At 48.1% G+C, this 20620-nt stretch overlaps 1 protein-coding gene across 1 annotated transcript in view; it reads right to left on the bottom strand.

Moving 5' to 3' along the window:
* Positions 1-11577, bottom strand: part of LOC128401307 (cytoplasmic phosphatidylinositol transfer protein 1-like) — a 49103-nt gene extending 37526 nt beyond the window's left edge. The window contains exons 1-2 of the mRNA XM_053364151.1: positions 11307-11577; positions 802-972 (exon numbers count right to left, since the gene is read on the bottom strand). Of these exons, the coding sequence (XP_053220126.1) occupies positions 802-849 (48 nt within the window). The 5' untranslated portion in view covers positions 850-972; positions 11307-11577. The remainder of the gene's footprint in view (positions 1-801; positions 973-11306) is intronic.
* Positions 11578-20620: the final 9043 nt, after the last annotated feature.

Raw genomic sequence — 20620 nt, 5'->3', positions numbered from 1 at the left:
TGCGAGTTCGTTCGCTTTTTTCTTAAAGCCGCTTGAAGAGGCGCAGTTGCGATGGACCGTGCTTCGCAAGACGAAAAACATCGCAAGACGAAAAGACTCGCGGAACGAATTAATTTCGTCTTGCGAGGCACCACTGTATTAACTCTTGCCTCTTCAGCTACACTCTTCAGAAAGACCACCCCCTCCTCCAGTGATGCTTAGGGGAAGGAGAAGTTGTAGAAATTGTTAACAAGTTAACTGTTGAGGGGAGAGAGCGAGTACATGCAATTCTGGTGAGAGTGTGTGGTTGTGGTGTGTGTGTGTGTTGCCCACAACCAATGTGCCTGTTTTTGCAAATGTGCCCCGGGGTCCCGACCCCCCTGCCCAAAGTCAAACCTCTGCTCCAGCCCCCGCCTTGTTCTTTGCTATAATATATTTGCTATAATATATTTCTCCCGGGGAGTCTGGTAGGAAGAGATCTCTCCAGCCTTTTTCTTCTCCAATTATATTGTTACCTGTCCACACACACACACACACACACACACACACACTGCTCATCTCTGATCTTTCCTCAGTAAAATGCATCCTCTCTCCACCACTCTACCAGGAGCTCTCTGGAAGTAAAAGGGAAATGGGCTGCATCTGAGCCTGCTCTACACAGCAGGGGGTGAGTACCCCATTCTCCCCCCCTGCCCAAAAAAGAGGAGTCCCTGGCTCCAGACAAGACTCAGAGGCCACTTTGCTAAATGGCAGCCCAACTGCAACCAGCCTGTCCTTCCCTGTGCTATTGCAGGCTGATCACTGCATCTGCCTGACGCTTACCTCTTCGGTGGTGAGGGGCATGCAGATCCGATACTCTTTCACCAGCATGCTGCCTGCCGTCTCTCTGGGCGCCGGGCTGGGTGGACCCTCGTTGCACAGCACACTCCAGTGGAAACGGGGGCTCTTCACAAGCCAAGTGGCCCCTGAGGATCCCTTGGGGAAAGATGCATCCTGCAGCCGAGAAGAGATGTGTTAGAGTGGAGTAAAGCACCGCCTCTGGGAATTTGCTTAGCTGGGCAGTCTTGAGAAGCAATCGGCTCCCTCCTTCACTCAGATCCAAAGCTCTACTTCTTTATATCTCTCCCCCCTTTGCTACAGGCACAGCTCCGCCTGTGACTTCATAATCGGTTGTCATGGTAGCTGTTGTGAGGTCACCAGTCTCCTCAGCCAAAAGAGCTGTAGAAGCCAGACCATGGGAAGTAAGGAGGAGGCAGGAGGTGGAGGGGTTAGGTCACATCAGGGCTCCTTCGCTGCTGGAACCATCCCACTACCCAACCACCCCAAATCTTCTCACGTTATTTTAGGATATGTAGTGTTTAAAAAAACCTCACCCAGTCAGCAAGCTTACTCAAAAGGTCAGGCGTAACGGGTATGTAGGGGAGAAAAACAGCAAGACTCCAATGTATATTAGTACTAGCTGTAACCGCGGCCCACTCTGCCATGCCCAGGGTTATAATTCGTGCCCCACATTCTCTTTTTAATGCCAGGGTTCAGGCTGCTCCTGTGAGGTGGGAAGTAAGAAAGATAGCCCTCTGATCATGTGCAGAGTGCCTTTATCCCCTCAAAAAATTATTACAATGCAGATCTTGCAGCTTCCAAGCAGCACACAAGTCTTGGCCACCTGTTTAGACAACAAATTAGCCACCTCTTTGGGGAAGAAGTCTCCTCGTGGTGGGCAAAGCTGGCTGCCATCTGGCACCATAGTCCCAGCCACTTTTCACCGCGAGCTCTGCCCCAATGCAATGTGCTGGAGTCCCTGACTAGTATTATTCCAAAGATGCTCAGTGGGGCACCTGGCTGGCCACTGTGATGAGAGGATGCTGGACTTACGAAAGCCTCCATCCCCACATAAGTACCACAATATATGTGACACAGGTGATCCACCATAGGATTTCCAAGGATTTTAATTTTCCCTTTAGAAATCCAAGCATGTTGCAGGTGCCTACATTCTCCCCTCAGCAAGCCAGTGAGGCTATCTGCCATGTTCCCTGCCTTGGGGTCCCACTGTGGGCCTGAGGAGCTCTGACTCAGATGATACACTCAAGGAGGAGTCCTCATAGCCTTCTCTATGCTGCCACAGCCTGAGGAGCTGGCTCTTCCATCACCCTCTGAAAGCGATTCCTCTGCAGGCCCATGTGCCCCACAGCCACACAGAAGCCACGTGATGACAGAAAAGGCTACTGGCCTCTTTACATATTGCAGAGCAGCCCTTGCAGAGGAAGGAGCTGCTGGGAGACCAAGTCCTGTCAGCCTTTCCAAGGCTTCAAGTGACTCTCAAGTCATTGCTAAGACCACATCTTCTCAAGCTCAGCTAGCAGGCCCACTGGGAACTATCCAGGGTCCTGATATCTCCTTGCCACACTACCGGAAGAAGTTCTAGTGTTCAGTGGTTTTTCCCAAACAGGGCACTAGCAGCACCTGGGGCAGCCAGAAGAGGCATGGAAAGAGATGATGATGAGTAGGCAAAAATTGCTGCTCTGATCAAGTTTAAAGCATATAGAATCATAGTTTTGGGAGATTCCTCAAGGATCATCTAGTCCAATCCCCTACAATTCAGAAATATGCAGTTCTCCCATACGGGGATCGAACCTGCAACCTTGGCATTATCAGTACCATGCCCTGACCAACTGAGCTACCCTGACTGATCATGAAGACAAGTTGCTTTAGAGCAGGGATGGGGGCAACCCTTGGATCTCCAGATGCTGCTGGGCTACAGCTCCCATCCTCGCTGACTGTTGGTCATGATGCCTGATGGGAGATGGAGGCCTCCAACATCTGGAGAGCCACAGGCTTTCCATCCCTGATTCAAAATAAAACAACAAGGGGATCTGATTCTGGGTCTCAAGATGTCGTCAGCACAACCTACCCCCTGAGCCACCTCTAGGCTGGGAAAATTTGCACCATGGTCCTGCCAGGTCTCATCCGGCACACTCTCCCAGCCTTCAGGAACCTGGTGCTCTTCAGATGTTTTGGATAATTCTCATCAGCTCCTGCTGAGCTGGGGATAACAGGAGCTCTAGTTCAAAACAGCTGGAAGGCCCCCGATTGACAAGGCCTGTGCTAACCTATACTGTCCTTCAGCCACATGGAAACTACAAATACAATACTCTCATCCTATCACATTTCAGGTGCCAGCCATCAAGCAATCTACTATAGAAAAAGCTTTCTGACAGAGTTGTTCGACAGCGGAAAGGTCTCCCTGGGGAGGTTGTGGACTCTCCTTCCTTGGAGGTTTATAGGCAGAGGTTGGGTGGCCATCTGTCAGGGGTGTTTTAGCTGAGATTCCTGCATTGCAGGGAGTTGAACTAGATGACCTCCCTTCCAACTCTACAATTCTATGATTCTAGGTGCCAGCAGGTCAAACCAGCCCTGTTAGGTAGGATTCCTTCAGGATATGCATAAAATTTGCAAGCAAATCACAAGGGCGGGGAAAAGGAAGGGCTTCTTCAGACAGCAGAGTTAAGCTGTCAAATTCACTTCCACATGAGGCAGTGACGGTCGCCAACTTGGAAGACTTTAAAAGAGACCTAGACAAATTTGTGGAGGAAGCTATCAATGGCTAGTAACCCTGACAGCTGAATGTTCTCCTTCCACTGTAGGGGGCAGCATGCCTCTGAATAGCACTTGCTGGAAATCCTGGGTGTGCACTGTTGCCCTTCGGTCCTGTTTGCAGACTTCACCATTGGGGCACCTGGTTGGTGCTTGTGAGAACTGGACTAGATGGGCCTTTGGAGGACTTCCGGGTTGGCGCCATTGTTTAATGGCGGATTCCCTCCGAGCTCCGGAGGGAATCGGCTCCGTAGCGTCTGGGTCTGGCCGCTGCGGCGAAGCGGGGACCCTTAAAATCACAGGCGCGGATGCCTGTGAACACAGAGACTCGGCGGGCACCATTTGCGCCCCCCCAATCCGTGACGGAGCCTTTTTAAAGGCTTCGGAACGGAGGCAGGGTGAGGCGTGGTGCTGAGAGTACTCCCTCGTCTACGGAGTGAAGCCGCAAGCCATTGACAGAGAGCGCCAGCTTCTTCTTTGGATCGATTGGACTTTAAAACATCAACCCGTGAGTAATACGGAGATTGGAACCTTAAAAAAAAATTTTATTTTGGATCTGGAACGAGCGGGAAGGGGTTAAAAAGGAAGTCCACCCCCCCCTTTGTAAACAATTTAAAGCAAAGGACCGGGCAGCTAAGGTCGAGAGAATCTGTTTCTTGCTTTTTAATAAAAGATCTTGACTTCACGGTTTTGACATTATAAGAAGATTTACTGGAGGATAAAAGAATTTTGGGAGCTGAAATTTCACCCCCCCTAGACCCGGGAACGTCCTATGAGAAAGCCTGCTGTATTGAAGAGTTTGACAGCTGTCAAGTTAGCTGTTAGTCAGCTAGTTGTCAGCTGGAAAAAGAAAACATTGTTTCTGCTGTTTTTGCTGGTTTATTCGGTATAACTTGTTGAAAATAAGGAGGGCTGATACAAAATAACTGGACTTTTGGTTTTGAGCTGAAAGGAATATTAAGGAACTAAAATCCCCCTAGAGGGGTAATAGGGACACTACATCACAAAAATGGCTGGAGCATGTAAAATTCAAGCAGAATTGGACAGAGCATTTGTTCTCCTGGGAAAGTTACAAGATGAATACAATGCTTTGTCTACAGAGGTTTCAGTACTACACTTGACAGTAAACAACAGTCTTGAGCCTGATAAGGACTTGAAACAGGAAGCCCATTCAACTGAACAAATAAATGAAACTGAAAGTGTAGATACGATGGAGCAATATGTTGCTTTTGAAGAAAATGAAGGAGGAGCTGGAAGTTTGCAGGAGTCAAAGGAGAGTCGCAATATGAGGCCTGACATGATGATAAAAAAGGACAATAAAAATTGGATGCGGAAAGCCTGGTCTGAATGGGAGTCTGAAAAATGGAGAGATCCCCTTTGGAGGAGATCTGAAGACCTAAGGATTACAAATGTGTTGAAGGTGAAGGTTGGAGCTTTGGGGACATGTGGATTTGAAAGAAATTTGAAACAAGAGTTGGAGTACCCCATAGGCTTTGCTTTTAAGTACGGAGGACTGGCTGGAAGCAACATGGATCCTGTTGGGCCGGAGCCTCTCCGAGACCTGGGGTTTAATATCAAGGACTATCAAAGAGACCGGCAGAAAGGAACTGAGAGAGATATAAGGGCCTCGGACGTGAGATCTCCAGGCTAAATAACATAAAGACTGATGGATATTGGTTGGGGACTGGAACCGGGAAAAGGGTGGGTAGAGGTTGGGAATCCAAAGGGTACATAAGTATAATATAATTTTTTTATATTTTGTTAGTTGTATGGAAATTGGGAAAATCGTGGAAGGGAAATTTTGGTCGACTTTAGGAAAAAGGTTTAAGAATAATTAATGAGGTATAAGTATTGATGTGTAATTTTGATAAGGTAAAATTGGTTTTTTTTTAAATTAAATGAAAATAAGGCTGCTAAAAATAAATTGAGGAAATGGAAAAAAGATTGGGCCCGGTCTTATTCAACATCTTTATCAACGACTTGGATGATGGACTCAAGGGCATCCTGATCAAATTTGCAGATGACACCAAACTGGGAGGGGTGGCTAACACCCCAGAGGACAGGATCACACTTCAAAACGACCTTGACAGATTAGAGAACTGGGCCAAAACAAACAAGATGAATTTTAACAGGGAGAAATGTAAAGTATTGCACTTGGGCAAAAAAAATGAGAGGCACAAATACAAGATGGGTGACACCTGGCTTGAGAGCACTACATGTGAAAAGGATCTAGGAGTCTTGGTTGACCACAAACTTGACATGAGCCAACAGTGTGACGCGGCAGCTAAAAAAGCCAATGCAATTCTGGGCTGCATCAATAGGAGTATAGCATCTAGATCAAGGGAAGTAATAGTGCCACTGTATTCTGCTCTGGTCAGACCTCACCTGGAGTACTGTGTCCAGTTCTGGGCACCACAGTTCAAGAAGGACATTGACAAACTGGAACGTGTCCAGAGGAGGGCAACCAAAATGGTCAAAGGCCTGGAAACGATGCCTTATGAGGAACGGCTAAGGGAGCTGGGCATGTTTAGCCTGGAGAAGAGGAGGTTAAGGGGTGATATGATAGCCATGTTCAAATATATAAAAGGATGTCACATAGAGGAGGGAGAAAGGTTGTTTTCTGCTGCTCCAGAGAAGCGGACACGGAGCAATGGATCCAAACTACAAGAAAGAAGATTCCACCTAAACATTAGGAAGAACTTCCTGACAGTAAGAGCTGTTCGACAGTGGAATTTGCTGCCAAGGAGTGTGGTGGAGTCTCCTTCTTTGGAGGTCTTTAAGCAGAGGCTTGACAACCATATGTCAGGAGTGCTCTGATGGTGTTTCCTGCTTGGCAGGGGGTTGGACTCGATGGCCCTTGTGGTCTCTTCCAACTCTATGATTCTATGATTCTAAGTAAAGTAAAATAATAGTATGTTAGAACAAATGTTCAAGCTAAGGTGAAGAATTAAGTTAAGGACTTGCTGAATTGACAATTTAAATTAGAATACAAGAAGGGGAGGTGTGAGGAGGTCTGAGAAATAAGGTTAAGGAAAATAAGTATTTGAAACTTTATGTGTTTTTTCTTTTTTTCTGTTAAGTCTTGAATTTTATGTATTTGTATGTGGTTTTTATTTTGTTTATTTTTCGTTTTTGATTGTTATATGTTTGTTGAAAATACCAATAAATATTTAATAATAAAAAAAAGGACTAGATGGGCCTTTGGCTTGACCCAGCAGGTCTTTTCTTGGGCTTGGCTTACATTTGTCACCGATCCTGGCTGCGAGCCTTCCAAGCACAGCACGGCACTTCATGTTAAGGGCGTGCAAAGTGCTTGGCTTTATTTCAGAAACCAGCTTCTCCAGCTGTCCTCTCAAATCCCTCTCACAACAACCCTGAAAGGTAGGACCAGTCATGAAAGCAAGGGCTTGCCTAAGGCTATGCATCACAGCTCAATCCTGAATGCTTCTGAAATGCTAATGTTCTGCCGGGTGAATTGCACTTCTCCCGAACAACGCATGCCCTGAATAGAAAGGCTCCCTTGAGCAAGCCTACCCACAATGGAAGTCTATTTCCCAGTGGGAAGCTGTGACTGTTTTGAGATCCTTGCACCCTTCTGTTATTCAGCAGCATCCCTTGCAGATGGGATCTGCTGCAAGCTTGTTGCATTGCTGGCTATGGGGCCTCATTTGAGAGCCACTGTGTGTATTTGCCTTGTATGCAAATAATAAAAAGCTCGCGGAGATGTCTCTCTTTCTCCCGCCTCTTCAGAGAATCCAAGCGCTAATGAACAGACACCACACTTGGTCTTCGCCCAAAGGGCAACTTATTTATAACGTGGCTGCTAATCTGCTGTCAATATGCTTCTGATGATAATACATCTATTCTTAATGGTTAACAACCAGCTGCCCAAGTTAAGACGAAGACAAACAGGAATTTTGCTTAGTGGCGGAGGGAAAGAGGAGCTCACCCAGTTCTGGAATACATCACCTAATTTTTATGGTGGGGGGAGGTTTGAAAATATGGAGCATGGATATGCAATTCTTCATCATCATCATCATCATCAATATCATCATTGTATCCTGCCCATCTGACTGGGTTGCCCCAGCCACTAGCTATAGATAGTCTGGAAAGGATTTAAAAGGTTCTCAGAGGATGGATCTATTAATCCAGAGGTGGGAAAACTCAGGCCTGAGGGGGAAATGTGGCCCTCTGGGCCTCTTCACTTGGCCCCCAGAACCATCCCCAAGCCACACCCCTCACTGGCTCTGCTTTGCACCCATCTTGAGTGTTTTTGCCTGGCTAGAATTTGTCCTCACACAGATTATGCTTCTTCCCTGCCTGGATGGATGGAGTATCCATGTTCAGAAGCTGTGATGGATGTGGGGCAGACAGCAGGAGGGAACTGTTGGTCCGTGTTATCTGGAGGACCGCTCCAGGGAATATGATGCTAGGCATAGGATACCAAGCGCTGCTTTTGTGCAACATACTTTGCACTTGAGAAAATCAGTCCCCAGGTATAAAATGCATTTAGATAATGGGCCAGTTCTAAAATGTGATGGTGTGTATAAATCAGAGCTCTCGTTCATTGGCTGAGAGACAGCCCAATGAAAACCCTCCAGTCTGAATCTCATCTTGAGGCAACCCTGACTTTCTCAGCCTCAGCTTTTCCATCTGCAGTGTGGACCTACTCTACGGTGCTGTTGTAGGTTATGCAGCAAGAAAGCAAGGAAGCACTTAGAAAGCAACATGTTGTGAGCATGTGTGCGTGGGGGCCCCAATCCTTTTTTTGGCCTTTTGTAGAGTATCTTGTGGTTGGCAGGGGAAGAGGGAGCAGAAGCTGCAGCCAAGAGGAAAAAAATGCACCATGGCCCAGCAGATGTCAGACTGGGACAGATTCACTCATGCTGGAGTTGCTCTCTAGTCCAGCATCCTGCCTCATAGTCATAGACCTGGAGCCTCCTCCTCCTCCATTAATATGCCTAACTTTGAAAGCCATCTCAGCTGCCAGCCATCACTGCATCTTGTGGCAGTGAGTTCCATGTCTGAACATACAAATAGCAGAGAGCCCCGGTTCAGAGTTGGGCTCAATGCCAGCCTGAAGATCTGTCAAAACTAGCATCCTGCTTCCCACAGGCAGAGGGTCTTCTCGGGGGTGGCGCCTGCCCTGTGGAATGCCCTCCCACCAGATGTCAAGGAAATAATCAACTATCTGACTTTTAGAAGACTCTGAAGGCAGCCCTATCTAGGGAAGTTTTTAATGTTTGATCTTTTGTTGTGTTTTTAATAGCCTGTTGGAAGCTGCCCAGAGTGGCTGGGGAGGCCCATAATAATAATAAATTATTATTATTATTGTTATTATTACTATTTTTTAATTTTTATTATTACAATATCTCCCCAGGGAGCCTCCAAAGAGATTCTGATAGCTAAACCTAAGGGCACAGGAGCCAACTTCTATTTGAGGGAGCTGTCCCCCAACTTGATGGGCATTGCTATTCAAATGGTGTGCATGCACTGCATCATGTGATCGATTACCTGCTTACCTGCTTCTCTCCACAATATTTTATTCAAATTGGCACACCTGCCTAAGAGCCTTGGGGTCAAACTATGTGTTACATGAATTGTGTGGCTAGCAGCAACATCAGCATTTTTTAAAAAAATTAAAAAATCCCAGGCAGGGCGGTGGTGGTTTTCCAGGATCACAGCAAAAATCATCCCACTGCAGTGAACCTTTGAATGAAACCTCCCAGAAGTCCCAAATTCAAACACAGAGTGGAGGAATCTGCAAATTCAGAGCCTTTCCCTTAAGTAGCCAGATGGCTCTCTTTATGCTGCTCTTGTTTTTAATAAAAGAACGGTCCCTTACAACACACACACACACACATAGAGGATAATCTCATTTCTAGTTCTTGAATTTCTAAAACAGGAGTTGCCAAGCTACAAATCTGTGACCTCAAAAATCCTCGTCCCCGAATTCCAGATCTGATTGGACTGTTTATGTTTACTGTGGGGCTGTAGCTACAAGTTGCAGGCAAATATAGCAGGAGCAGAGAGAGAAAGATCGTGTGGTGGTTTCTTGTTTTTTAAACAAGAAAAGCTCTTCAAGAGGGAGGAGAGCAGTTAACCCTTTCCCTGCTGCCCATTTTTGCAATCCAGATGCACAGCGACTTCCCCTCTGCTGAGGCTCAAAATTAAGCCCTTGATTTGGAAGGGGCTGCTAGAGGAGATGGAGAGAGGGGTATAGGATGGAGAGATCACAACGAGGGAGAGACAGTGAAGCCTCCTATCACCACCAGGAACAACTTTTCTTAACCACACACACACACACCCCACTGCAGAAATGGTCTGGCTAGGTCCTTAGTTGGAATGCTGTGCAAAGGCACTAGGGCTTCATATGCCCCACAGCAAAATCTGACCATGCAACAGGTTGTCAAGTGAAGCCGGATGGCAAATGAACCTCTTTCAAACCTTCAAACTCTCCCAATTCCACACACAAGAGTCTCATTCTGTAGGAAAAGGGCGTCAACCCAGGAAAAACGTGCTCAGTTGCAGGCTCAGCCCTTAACATGTTAGCAGCAACTGATCCTGTGCATCTTCACTCGACATTTAAGCCCCGTGGAGTTCAAAGTGGGGTTCTCACGATGCTGCCGCAACCTTAAAGCAAATACAAGTTGTGGGGCGGAGGTGCCTGGATGCATGCGCAAAGAGCGTTTCGTACCCCGAGCCCAGCAGCTGGCCCCTTCAAATAGAGGGGGGTTGGGGGTGGTCGTGGGAACCTTCCAGATTGCGGGCGAAGAGAAATTGCAGCCCATCTCCTTTCGCGCAGGAAGGACTCAGCCTCGCTGCTGCGGCTTCTCCCCCTCCCTCCCTCCCTGCTCCGGACCAGTTCTCACCTGCCCGACGGCTGCCAGCAAACAATGGCTAACTGGGGCGTGGAAGGCAGGAAAGAGAGAGGGAGAAGGAGCCGGAGGTGGCGCCGCCGCCGCCACGCCCGGCTCGCCTCGGTGTTTCCACGGGCCCCGCAGGCAGGCAGGCAGGCAGGCTGGGCGCGCCTCGCCTCTCGCAGCGGGTCGGTTGGCCACGCGGGGAACACCCGGAGGATGGAAAGACTCTCACCGAGAGGAGGCGGAGGGGCGCCCGGCAAAGACCCCGCGCGGCCACGTGCTTCGCCACCTACCCCGGGGTTGCCCAGACGGGGCGGAGTTTGATGGGGAAGGGCCGGGCAGCCCTCCTCGTTTCTCCTCCGCGGGCGAATTTCCTCCTCGGCCCGGATCCTGGCCGATCTCCCCCCGCCGCAGCCCCTCCTCGCTTTCCTCCCGCGCTCGCCTGGCCGGTGCGCGCCCTCTAGGCTTCCTCCCAAGAGCGCTTCTGGGAAGGCAGGCTTTCCAAGAATCGCTCTTCCTCGTCTCGCCCTCCCTCCTCCCGTTCCCTCGGCAATCCCGGCTCTTTTTCTTGGTCGCTCATCGCGCTTTTTCACCAGCCCGGGATCCCCCAGCCCCACATCCAGCCAACCTTTCCCCACCTTCCTCCAGGTCCCCCCCACCCCGTGCGCATCCGTGCCCTCTCCAAATTCTCGCCTCTTCGCTTGCGCAATCCGTCCCCGCTCCGTCTAGGGGACCCGCTTTGCGTTGCCTCCCTGGAACGCAGCCCCGCCACCACCAATGAAAAGGAACCATGTCCCGGCAGCAAATCCCTTCCTGGGGTTTCCTGAATCGTCCCAGTGCCCAATCTTCCACACCCACCCATTCCCCGCTCACCCGGACGCGGGTTGCCCAGCTGAGCCGGCTTCTTCACGACCAACCAGTTCCCCTTCCTCCCCGGCGATCCTCCCTCGCAGCCGCCGCACGTGCCTGTGGCTGCGGGCCCAGAGAGCTGCCCGCTGCCGTAGGAGGAACGGGGAGAGGGGAGAGCGATGCGCTCCTGCACCTTCGAGAGCGCCGCTTTTGCACAGCCCTTTTCCGAAGCCGGCCGCCGTCCAGCCCAGCCCTCTTGGGTAGCCGCCTCCTCCGACGACCCCTAGGGGAGAGAATCCGGCGTCACACCTCACTCTCCTGAGCCGCCCCCTTCCTGGAGCGGGTGGGCGGCTAGGAAGAGCCTGGAGCGTCGGAGGAGGAGGAGGAAATACTTCGGCTTTGTGGCCGAGGGGGTGAGAAAAAGTAAAGCGAGGGGGGTCTCACGGCAGCCAGAAGGGACTCACTGACTTTCCACTTCCTCCTGGGATGGGGTTTGCCAGCCTCGCGGTCACTATAGTTGCATCGCAGGAAGAAATCCAACCGGTGGCGTTTGGGTGCTCCGTCGGTGCAGCTTTGCGCAATACCACCTTGGGAAGGGAAGCTGCGTTATAAGAGCCTAAGAAGAGCCCCGCAGGATCAGGGCCAACCCGATGTCCGTGGGAAGCCCACAAAGAGGAACTGAGTTCAGTCAGCAGCTGGTATTCAGGACATTTAGCCTTCATGGCTAGTAGCCACTGGTTTTCAATGAATCTGTCAACAAGGCATCCAAGTTGGTGGCCATCGCTTCCTCTATGGGAAGCTAGTGAAATCCACAGTAGACCTAGGCTCTTTGGCTGAGGTTAGCAAAAGAACAGAGTAAGAGCCCGGTTGCTAAATCAGGCCAGCGGTGGCCCACCTCATCCAGCACCCTGTTGCCACAGTGCCAACCAGATGCCGCAATGGGGAGCCCCGAAGCAGGACCTGAGGGCAACAGCCCTCTCCCCATTTCTGAGTACAAGCAACTGTCATTCAGAAGCAGCCAGCCTCTGTCAGTAAAGGTGGAACTCCATCAAAATTTGGAGCTAGACATCTTGGGGTGCATCCCTTGTATGTACCCCCAATATATATTTAATAGGTATAGTTGTTTAAAATTGGAAGTATTCAATTTTTTTCTTTTTGTTTTAAGAAGTAGAAGCAAAGCCCTCAATTTAAGAGCAGTGAAAATACTCAGCGTTTTCGACTTGTGGGTTGCCAGTTTTTGTTACTTGCAAGAACCATGCTTCTTGACAGTTAAATGCTACACAGAAATTCAAGAGCCAAAAGCCCTTTTTTAATGGATTCATAGAATTGTAGCGTTGGAAAGGTCCCCAAGGGTCATCTAGTCCAACCCCCTACAATGCAGGATTCTTCTGCCCAGCATGGAGCTTGAATCCGTAACCCTGAGATTAAGAGTCTCATGCTCTACCAACTGAGCTATCCCATGGTGTCTTGTGTGAAAACCTCATAGGCCAAATTTAACTCAAAGGCTCAGGAACTCCTGCAAGTTGGCATCCTTGCTTATCCACCACTTTGCTGGCTTTTTAAACCTCTTCTGCTCCTGTGCAGACATTCACATGCAATCCCGTGGTGAGAAATTTCTTTGGCAGATTTCTACAGACCAGGCTGTTGTTGCTGCTGCTAAAAAAGCAGAAGAGCAGGCCAGGCTTCATTTTCTGGTCAGATGGCAACAACGGGGCATTGCATGGCAGCCTTCCCCAACCTCATGCTTTCCAGGGCTGGTGGGACTTGCAGTCCAAAATAGGGCACCAAATTGTGGAAAGAAGGCTCTCTACCCTGGTTTTGACACTTGAGGTGTATATTTTTGGGACCCACCTTCTTTCTGTGATTGTAAGGACCTGGCACACATGGTTACTCATCTGCCTTTTTCCCCTTGACAGCTTGCAAAACACAGCACCCTGAGAGAGCTTTTGTGGAAGAACACCGCCAGTACAAATCTGTTTACAAGGACAGCAGTGCTGCTTAGTGAAATTCTGACACCTTGGGCACAGGGAGGGGGCAGCCACCAGGATTGGCAGAGAGGCAAAGACAGGAGAGAAGGCTGGCGTGCCTGGCAAGTGTGAAGGATTTAATTTGGAGGCGTGAGTGGCTGCATCTGGAACTTATCAGGAGGAAGAAAAAAGAGAAGAGGCCCTGGGAAATGTACTGGAAAAGGGGCTATTAGCTATGAGGGCTATCCTCTTGCCTCCACAGCTGGAGGCAGCAGCAATGTGTCTGAATATCAGTTGCGGGAAACCACAGGAAGGGCGAGCATTGCTCTTGCGCTCGAATCCTGCCTGCTGGTTTCCCACAGGCATCTGGTTGGCCACTGTGAGAACAGGATGCTGGACTAGGTGAGTCACTGGCCTGATCCAGCAAGCTCTTCTTATCTTGTGAACTTCCCTGAGATCTTCAGATGAAGGGCAGTATATACCGTACTTTTCCATGTATAAGACAAGTCCCCCCCCCTCAAAATCATGCAAAAAAGTGGAGATCGTCTTATACATGGGTAGTGCATAGGGTGGATGTTTGAATGGTTTCCGCCGCGGCTGTCAGCGGCTGTTGTGCGTGTTATTGGTTGCTGCGTCAATGGGTGTGGTTGATCGGCTGACGCTGCAGCAATTGGGTGGGTGATTGGCAAGTTCTGTTGGTGAGGGGACAGACGGGAGATGGATTTTGTGATGCGTTTGTTGCATTCCCCCCTAAAAAATGCTCAACAACCCTTGGTGATACCCCCCCCTGCAAAAAAAAAAAAAGCTCAACAACTTTTTGCCATCTCCTCCCATTTTCTGAAAATTCAGTCCCCAAAAATAGGGGGCATCTTCTACATGGGGGTGTCTTATAGACGGAAAAGTATGGTAATTCTTCTTTTCTTCTTCTTCTTCTTCTTCTTCTTCTTCTTCTTCTTCTTCTTCTTCTTCTTCTTCTTCTTCTTCATCTTATGGAATAAAAGAATTTTTAAAAGCATTGCTTATCAGATCCCAATAAATCAGTTCAGAAGCATCTGGCTGCATCATCGCAAGGCCCAGGTTACTGACCGTTCTTTTCCTGACCCCACTTGAGACAGCATGCATGGTGGGAGAAAAGAGAGGAGATGTTTTGACATTTAGAATTACGAAGGAAGTGCATTTAGGTTTCACTGAGATTGCTGTGTGTACGTGCAGATTCAGTCAGAGGTGGAGGAGAAATTCATTTTGCATTTAACGATGAACTTACTGAATTAGCACTTTGTGAAACAAGATGGGAACAAAAATTCAGCCATTCTTTGAAATTCACACTTTTTCTGTTTTTGCGAAGAAGTGCTTGGATAGCTTAGTAGAGCATAAGACTATTAATCTCAGGGTTGTGGGTTCGGGTCCCACGTTCAGCAAAAGATTCCTGAATTGCAGCAAGTTGGACTAGATGTCCCTCGTGACCCCTTCCAGCTTTACAATTCAAAATTCTATGATACAGGTAATGAGTACAAAAATACACTTACTAGGGTAAAGCATAAATAAAAGGGCATATGTTGGTGAAAATAACTCACATAAATGCATTCTTTTTAGGAAAACTGCATTGCAAAATTGTCTGCATGAGGCAAAATTACATACAAAAACGTGTCTATTAGGAGAAATTTACACTCGGGGTGCAACATGGACATGTCATAGAAGAAGAAGAAGAGTTTGGATTTGATATCCTGCTTTATCACTACCTGAAGGAGTCTCAAAGCGGCTCACATTCTCCTTTCCCTTCCTCCCCCACAACAAACACTCTGTGAGGTGAGTGGGGCTGAGAGACTTCAGAGAAGTGTGACTGGCCCAAGGTCACCCAGCAGCTGCATGTGGAGGAGCGGAGACGCGAACCCAGTTCACCAGATTACAAGTCTACCACTCTTAACCACTGCACCACACTGTCATAGGACACTTCGGTGCTCACAGGTTCCATGTTACTAACCTGAGCATTAAAGGTACTCCTAAACAGAGGTCGTCTGTATATTGGGACATGTGGCTACCCTAATTCCTAGTTTTCTGTGTAGTGGAATCTTTAGTCTTATGGGACATTTGATGGAAGCCCTGCTTGTTGTTTGTGGTGGTGCTGGCCAGATGCAGCTTTCTCATGTCAAGCGTGGGATGGCAGCAGGAGTATTGTGGGAAAGACCAGCGTTCCTATCCCTCACGAGCCCCAATGGCTTGCTACCATTTCTCTGCCTAACCTACCTCACAGGGTTGTTACATTGTTCCTCAAAGGAAAGGTGGGTGAAAATCAAAGCTATAAATCAAAATGCTTTCATTTCATAAAATATATATTAAGATCATAATGACACGAATGAGGTAAATGATCAAGCAGAGGCTAGGTACTTCTGTCCTTTCCTTTGATGGGGTTTCTACTTCATGCTAACAGTTTAAATGGCGAGCCTTCTTTGCAATACAGTGGTACCTCAGGTTACATACGCTTCAGGTTACATACGCTTCAGGTTACAGACTCTGCTAACCCAGAAATAGTGTTTCAGGTTAAGAACTTTGCTTCAGGATGAGAACAGAAATTGTGCTCTGGCGGTGCGGCAGCAGCAGGAGGCCCCATTAGCTAAAGTGGTGCTTCAGGTTAAGAATAGTTTCAGGTTAAGAACGGACCTCCGGAACGAATTAAGTACTTAACCCGAGGTACCACTGTATGGTTTGTACTTCTAAATTAAAAGCTAAGGCTTGCGTTTCAGCTGGCCAAAGATCTTTTGTTAAGGCTCAAGGTATTTTTCAAGTTGGTAATGTGGCCTCTTTCTCTGTCATTGTTATTATAGTGAGAGCCTTTGAAGCAGAGGTTTTTAGCTGCCACCTGTGTTTGCTGTGGCTTACCACAGGATGGATAATGTTTTGATAAACAAGTCTCTTCTCCAAACATTTGAAGATGGAGAAACTGGGCTGGAGGTTACTTCAGTTTGAGTGCAGGGAGCGGTCAGCCTTTATGTCAACTGACCTCAGGATCCAGCAGGAATTTCCATCATCTCCCAGCCCTCCATTACCACAGCCAGAAAATATTGCATCTATTATTTTGCTACTAGAGAAGAGTGAGAAGCAGACCTGCTCCACCTGGCGGTGAACAGAACTCTTGCAGGTGATAGAACCATTAAGAAAAAGATGCTCCATTTGTGGGAAGGTATCTGTCGCTTGTTGAAACTTAGACCCAGGATCATGCAGCACAAAGGTGGGGAACTTTTTTTCAGCTCAAGCTCCAGATTCCATTTTGAGACACCTTCCAGTAGCCACATTTATCAACTTGTAAAATACACTGAGCTTTAACAAAGGATCTTCAGATGACTATCATATCTCCTCTCAGTTTTCTCTTTATCGGGAAAAACATACCCAGCTCCTTCAAGGCTTGGTTTCCAGACCCTTGGTCATCTTGATTGCCCTCCTCTGCACATATTCCAGCTTGTCAATATCCTTCTTATCACCAGTCCTGCTTTGATAAGACAAGAAAAACTTGGTGGAGCAGACCAGTGGCCCATCTATTCCAGCATCCTGTTCTCACAGTGGCCAAATAGTAAATTTCCTTGTTTTCTTATAAGAACTGTTCAGGAATCATGGCTGACATACATTTTCCTGACTGGAATGTGTTTTTGTGCTCTGATGGTGACTCTTGCTTGTCTGATTGGAGGACAGAGAATTGTGTTTGTGTGTGTGCATGTAGAAACTAGCTTACTATACAAAAATGAAGTTTATGGTCATAGGGGTCAGCAAGCTTTTTCAGCAGGGGGATGGTCCACCGTCCCTCAAACCTTGTGGGGGGCTGGACTATATTTTTTTTTTTGGGGGGGGAAATGAATTCCTATGCCCCACAAATAACCCAGAGATGCATTTTAAATAAAAGGACACATTCTACTCATGTAAAAACATGCTGATTCCAGATTTAGAAGGCGATTGGGCCGGATCCAGACCCCGGGCCTTAGTTTGCCTACCCATGGTCATAACTCTATCCACTTCTGGCCCCACCCACCACTAGCATGTGGCCCCTAGAAGGTTGTCCAGAAAGGAATGCGTCCCTCAGGCTGTAAAAGGTTCCCCACTCCTGAGGGAGGTGCATAATAACATTAAAATAGAGGTACTTCAATGAATCAGGAACTGGCAAGATGCCCAGTATTTATTTAGGCCAAGTGTACTCTGAATTTGGAAACCGCCAGCCAATTGCCTAAAAAAATGAGAAGGTACAAAGTGGAAGTGAAAGCAGACCCCATGAGGAAAGGATGGCATAACAGCGACATAAACATGGAAGCACCATCCCCTGTAGGAAGGAGAAATGGCAGCAGGACCAAAACCAGAAGAGAAGAAAGCAGGAGCACATCAAACAAATACTCTGGGAGGTAAAAAGCCCCAGGCCTAGATAGTTTTGCTGGGGAGATTTACAAGCCACATCAGGCTGCTCTGTCTCCTTGCTTTGTGCCTCCTTTGGATAATCTACTTAATAGCAGTTCTGCCAGAGGTGAATGCCTTCAAGCAAAGCTCAGGGTGTTAGCCAAGCCAGAGTAAAGAGCCCACCTGGGTTCAGCTACTGATTCATTGCTCTGCAGTGCCTGCATCCCTAAACTCACTTAACCTCAGAGTAAACCCCATTGGAATCCACAGGACTAACAGATGAATAGACAAGATTAAGCTTGTGTAAATCAAGACACAAAGCTCTTCTCTCCTGGCCATCCATGGATATCTCCTTGTGTCAAGGAAGATCAAACAGAATTTATACTGGTGGGTCACCACCAGTAGCACCATCAGGGAAGGACTTTAGGGCAAACGCCTTGGGGAAAAGCACAAGAGACCTCTCAAGTATAATGGGTTTTACTATTTAAAGAACCCTCTTCTATACAACTACTTAAGTGTGAAATTAAAAAAAAACCACACAAAACCTAACCTGTCCCCTGTTTCCTGGCCATCCTTCATTTTTTTTTTTTGGTCCCTTTGCCTGGAAAATTACCGTATTTTTCGCCCCATATGATGCACCGGCCCATAGTTTTTTGGGGGGGAAATAAAGAGAAAAAAAAATATTCCCCCCCCCCAGGTGCGGGGCTGGGGCGGGGGAAGCCCGAGCTTCCCCCGACCCCAGCCCCCAGAACAGGCTGCTATCCGCTAGCTGTGGGAGAGCCGCGTGACTTCGGGCGGCTCTCCCACGGCTAGCGGAGTGCTGTGTGAAGCCCGAAGCTTGGGGCGTGCTGAGCTCAGCGCGCCCCAAGCTTCTGGGTGCCGGCAAGCTCTCCGCTAGCAGCGGATAGCTTCCTGAAGCCTGCATTCGCCCCATAGGACACACACACATTTCCCCTTCATTTTTGGAGGGGGGAAAAGTGCGTCCTATAGGGCGAAAATACGGTAACCATCTTGGATAGTTTGTCACTAGGTGGCGCAAGTTGCATCTAGGTGGAGTCAGGCGTTTCCTGTCAGTGTTCTGGAGACAATGAAGTTATTGTGTTAGCTTCTTGATCAGTGTACCCTGCAAGCCTTCCATGAAAACCACTCTATGACTAAGCTGGCACCCTCCATCTTGGATGGGGCTGGTGGGAATTATAGTCAAAAACGCCTGGAGGGCACCAGCTTGGCATAGGCTGCGCTATGTGTTCCCTATCTATTCCATTTTTATCCTGCCTTTCACTGGATGAGATCAAGGTGACATAATATAGTTCTCCCCATTTTCCTCTTACAACAACCCTATGAAGTATGATTACTGGCCAAGGGTTCAGCTAGTTAGTTTTGTGGCGATTTAGGGGTTTGAACCTGGGTCCTGCTAGTCCTGTTAATGCTTTGTGCTGCTTTTATTTCATATTTAGTTATTTGAATAAGAAGCCCAACATGATACTATAAATGATAGGAGTGAGCCAGCAGTAAATCACACAGAGCAAGTTGGAGTTAACTCTTTAATAGCAAAATAGGATCTGCACAGGAGTGTCAGGCCTAATGAACGCAGCAACTCAGGTCTTTCCCTCACGAAACAGTTGTCAAGATTAAAGGTTCCCCCACCCCTGCACAGCTGGATATTGTGATAGGAATTTTATGGTCTTGGATATATGGTAATGTTCATAAGTGTACCAACCAAGCACGTACATAGATCAGCACAGGAAGACCAACCTGAAACCTTTTTGATTCCTAAACTGAGCAAATGTTTTCTCTGCAAGGTCAAAGTGGGAAACCTCCCCATTGTCTCTTTCCTCACAAATCCTGTCTTAAGGACACATTTAAGATACGAATAGAGTGTGAGCCTGTGACATGGCCCAGGAACTAAGTATTTATCACTACAAAAGAATGGCCAGGCTCCCCAGGCAATCCAATCAAGTAACCTGCCAGACAGGAGATAAACAACGACAGGAGAAAAACAACATTAAAATTTCTGTTTTAGACTGCCTTTTCTGTGATGTAGGTGTGATGTATCTGAGGGGTGGTCTTAGATTACACCCCTTCAGTGATGTATGTATGATGTTTCTGGGGGTGGTCTTGATCTACAGGGTGGCAATTTCTAAAGTCTTTATAAGGCCTTGCGCACCATTGTTCTGGGTTCCTCTTCCTTTCCTGCGTGTGAGGGGAGCACCCTGTTGCAACAGTTCAATAAAGATCAAGCTTACTAGCTGCTTTGCTTCTCAATATTCTCTGGTTGGCCTCTGTTATCTTCTCCTACCAATAGGGAACCTATGTAAGGACTCTATATGGGCTCTTGGAAAAGGGCAATTTTTGTTTACAACACTATGTCCCCTCCTCTCCAGGCCCCCCCCCAAGCAATTGGAGAGCGCACCTACATGCCTGTTTTGCTCCTCCCACTTCATGCCTCTCCTGGTCCTGGGAGATGAGGGGGGAGAGGAGCTTGTCACAGAAGGAGGGGGAAACACCTGTTACTCTACACAAGCCTGACCCATCTCTGCCGCTTGGCTTCCTGTTTCAGCTTCTGCCTCTGATGGACTCCTCTCTGCCACGGACTCTCCCAGATCACTGAGCCCTGTTGCTTCTACAGCTTCCGACACCTTCTCTTCGCAGTCTTCTCCCTCTGACCACTCATCGTCATCCCACCACCAATCTCCTGGCTCTGAGCCTCCTTCCCTTGGGGGTTCCCCAGCTGGTTCCTCCCACCATTCCTCTACGTCCAACCAGTCCGTGACAATAAATATATATTTCTTGGGTGGAAGCCTGTAGCTGAGAGGTAGAGCATCTGCTTTGCATGCAGAAGGTCCCAGGGTCTATCCTCAACACTCCAGGTAGGGTTGGCAATGCCTCTTGTCTGAAATAATGCACTGCCGTTCAGTGTAGACAATGATGAGCTAGATGGACCAAGAGTCTGATTCAGTATTGTGCTGCTTCCTATGTCTGGGGGAAAGACTGTAT

The sequence above is a fragment of the Podarcis raffonei genome, chromosome 14 (assembly GCF_027172205.1).
Source record: "Podarcis raffonei isolate rPodRaf1 chromosome 14, rPodRaf1.pri, whole genome shotgun sequence".
Taxonomy (NCBI): domain Eukaryota; kingdom Metazoa; phylum Chordata; class Lepidosauria; order Squamata; family Lacertidae; genus Podarcis; species Podarcis raffonei.
Note: the sequence above shows the minus strand (reverse complement) of the source record. Positions and strands in the feature narration are given on the sequence as shown.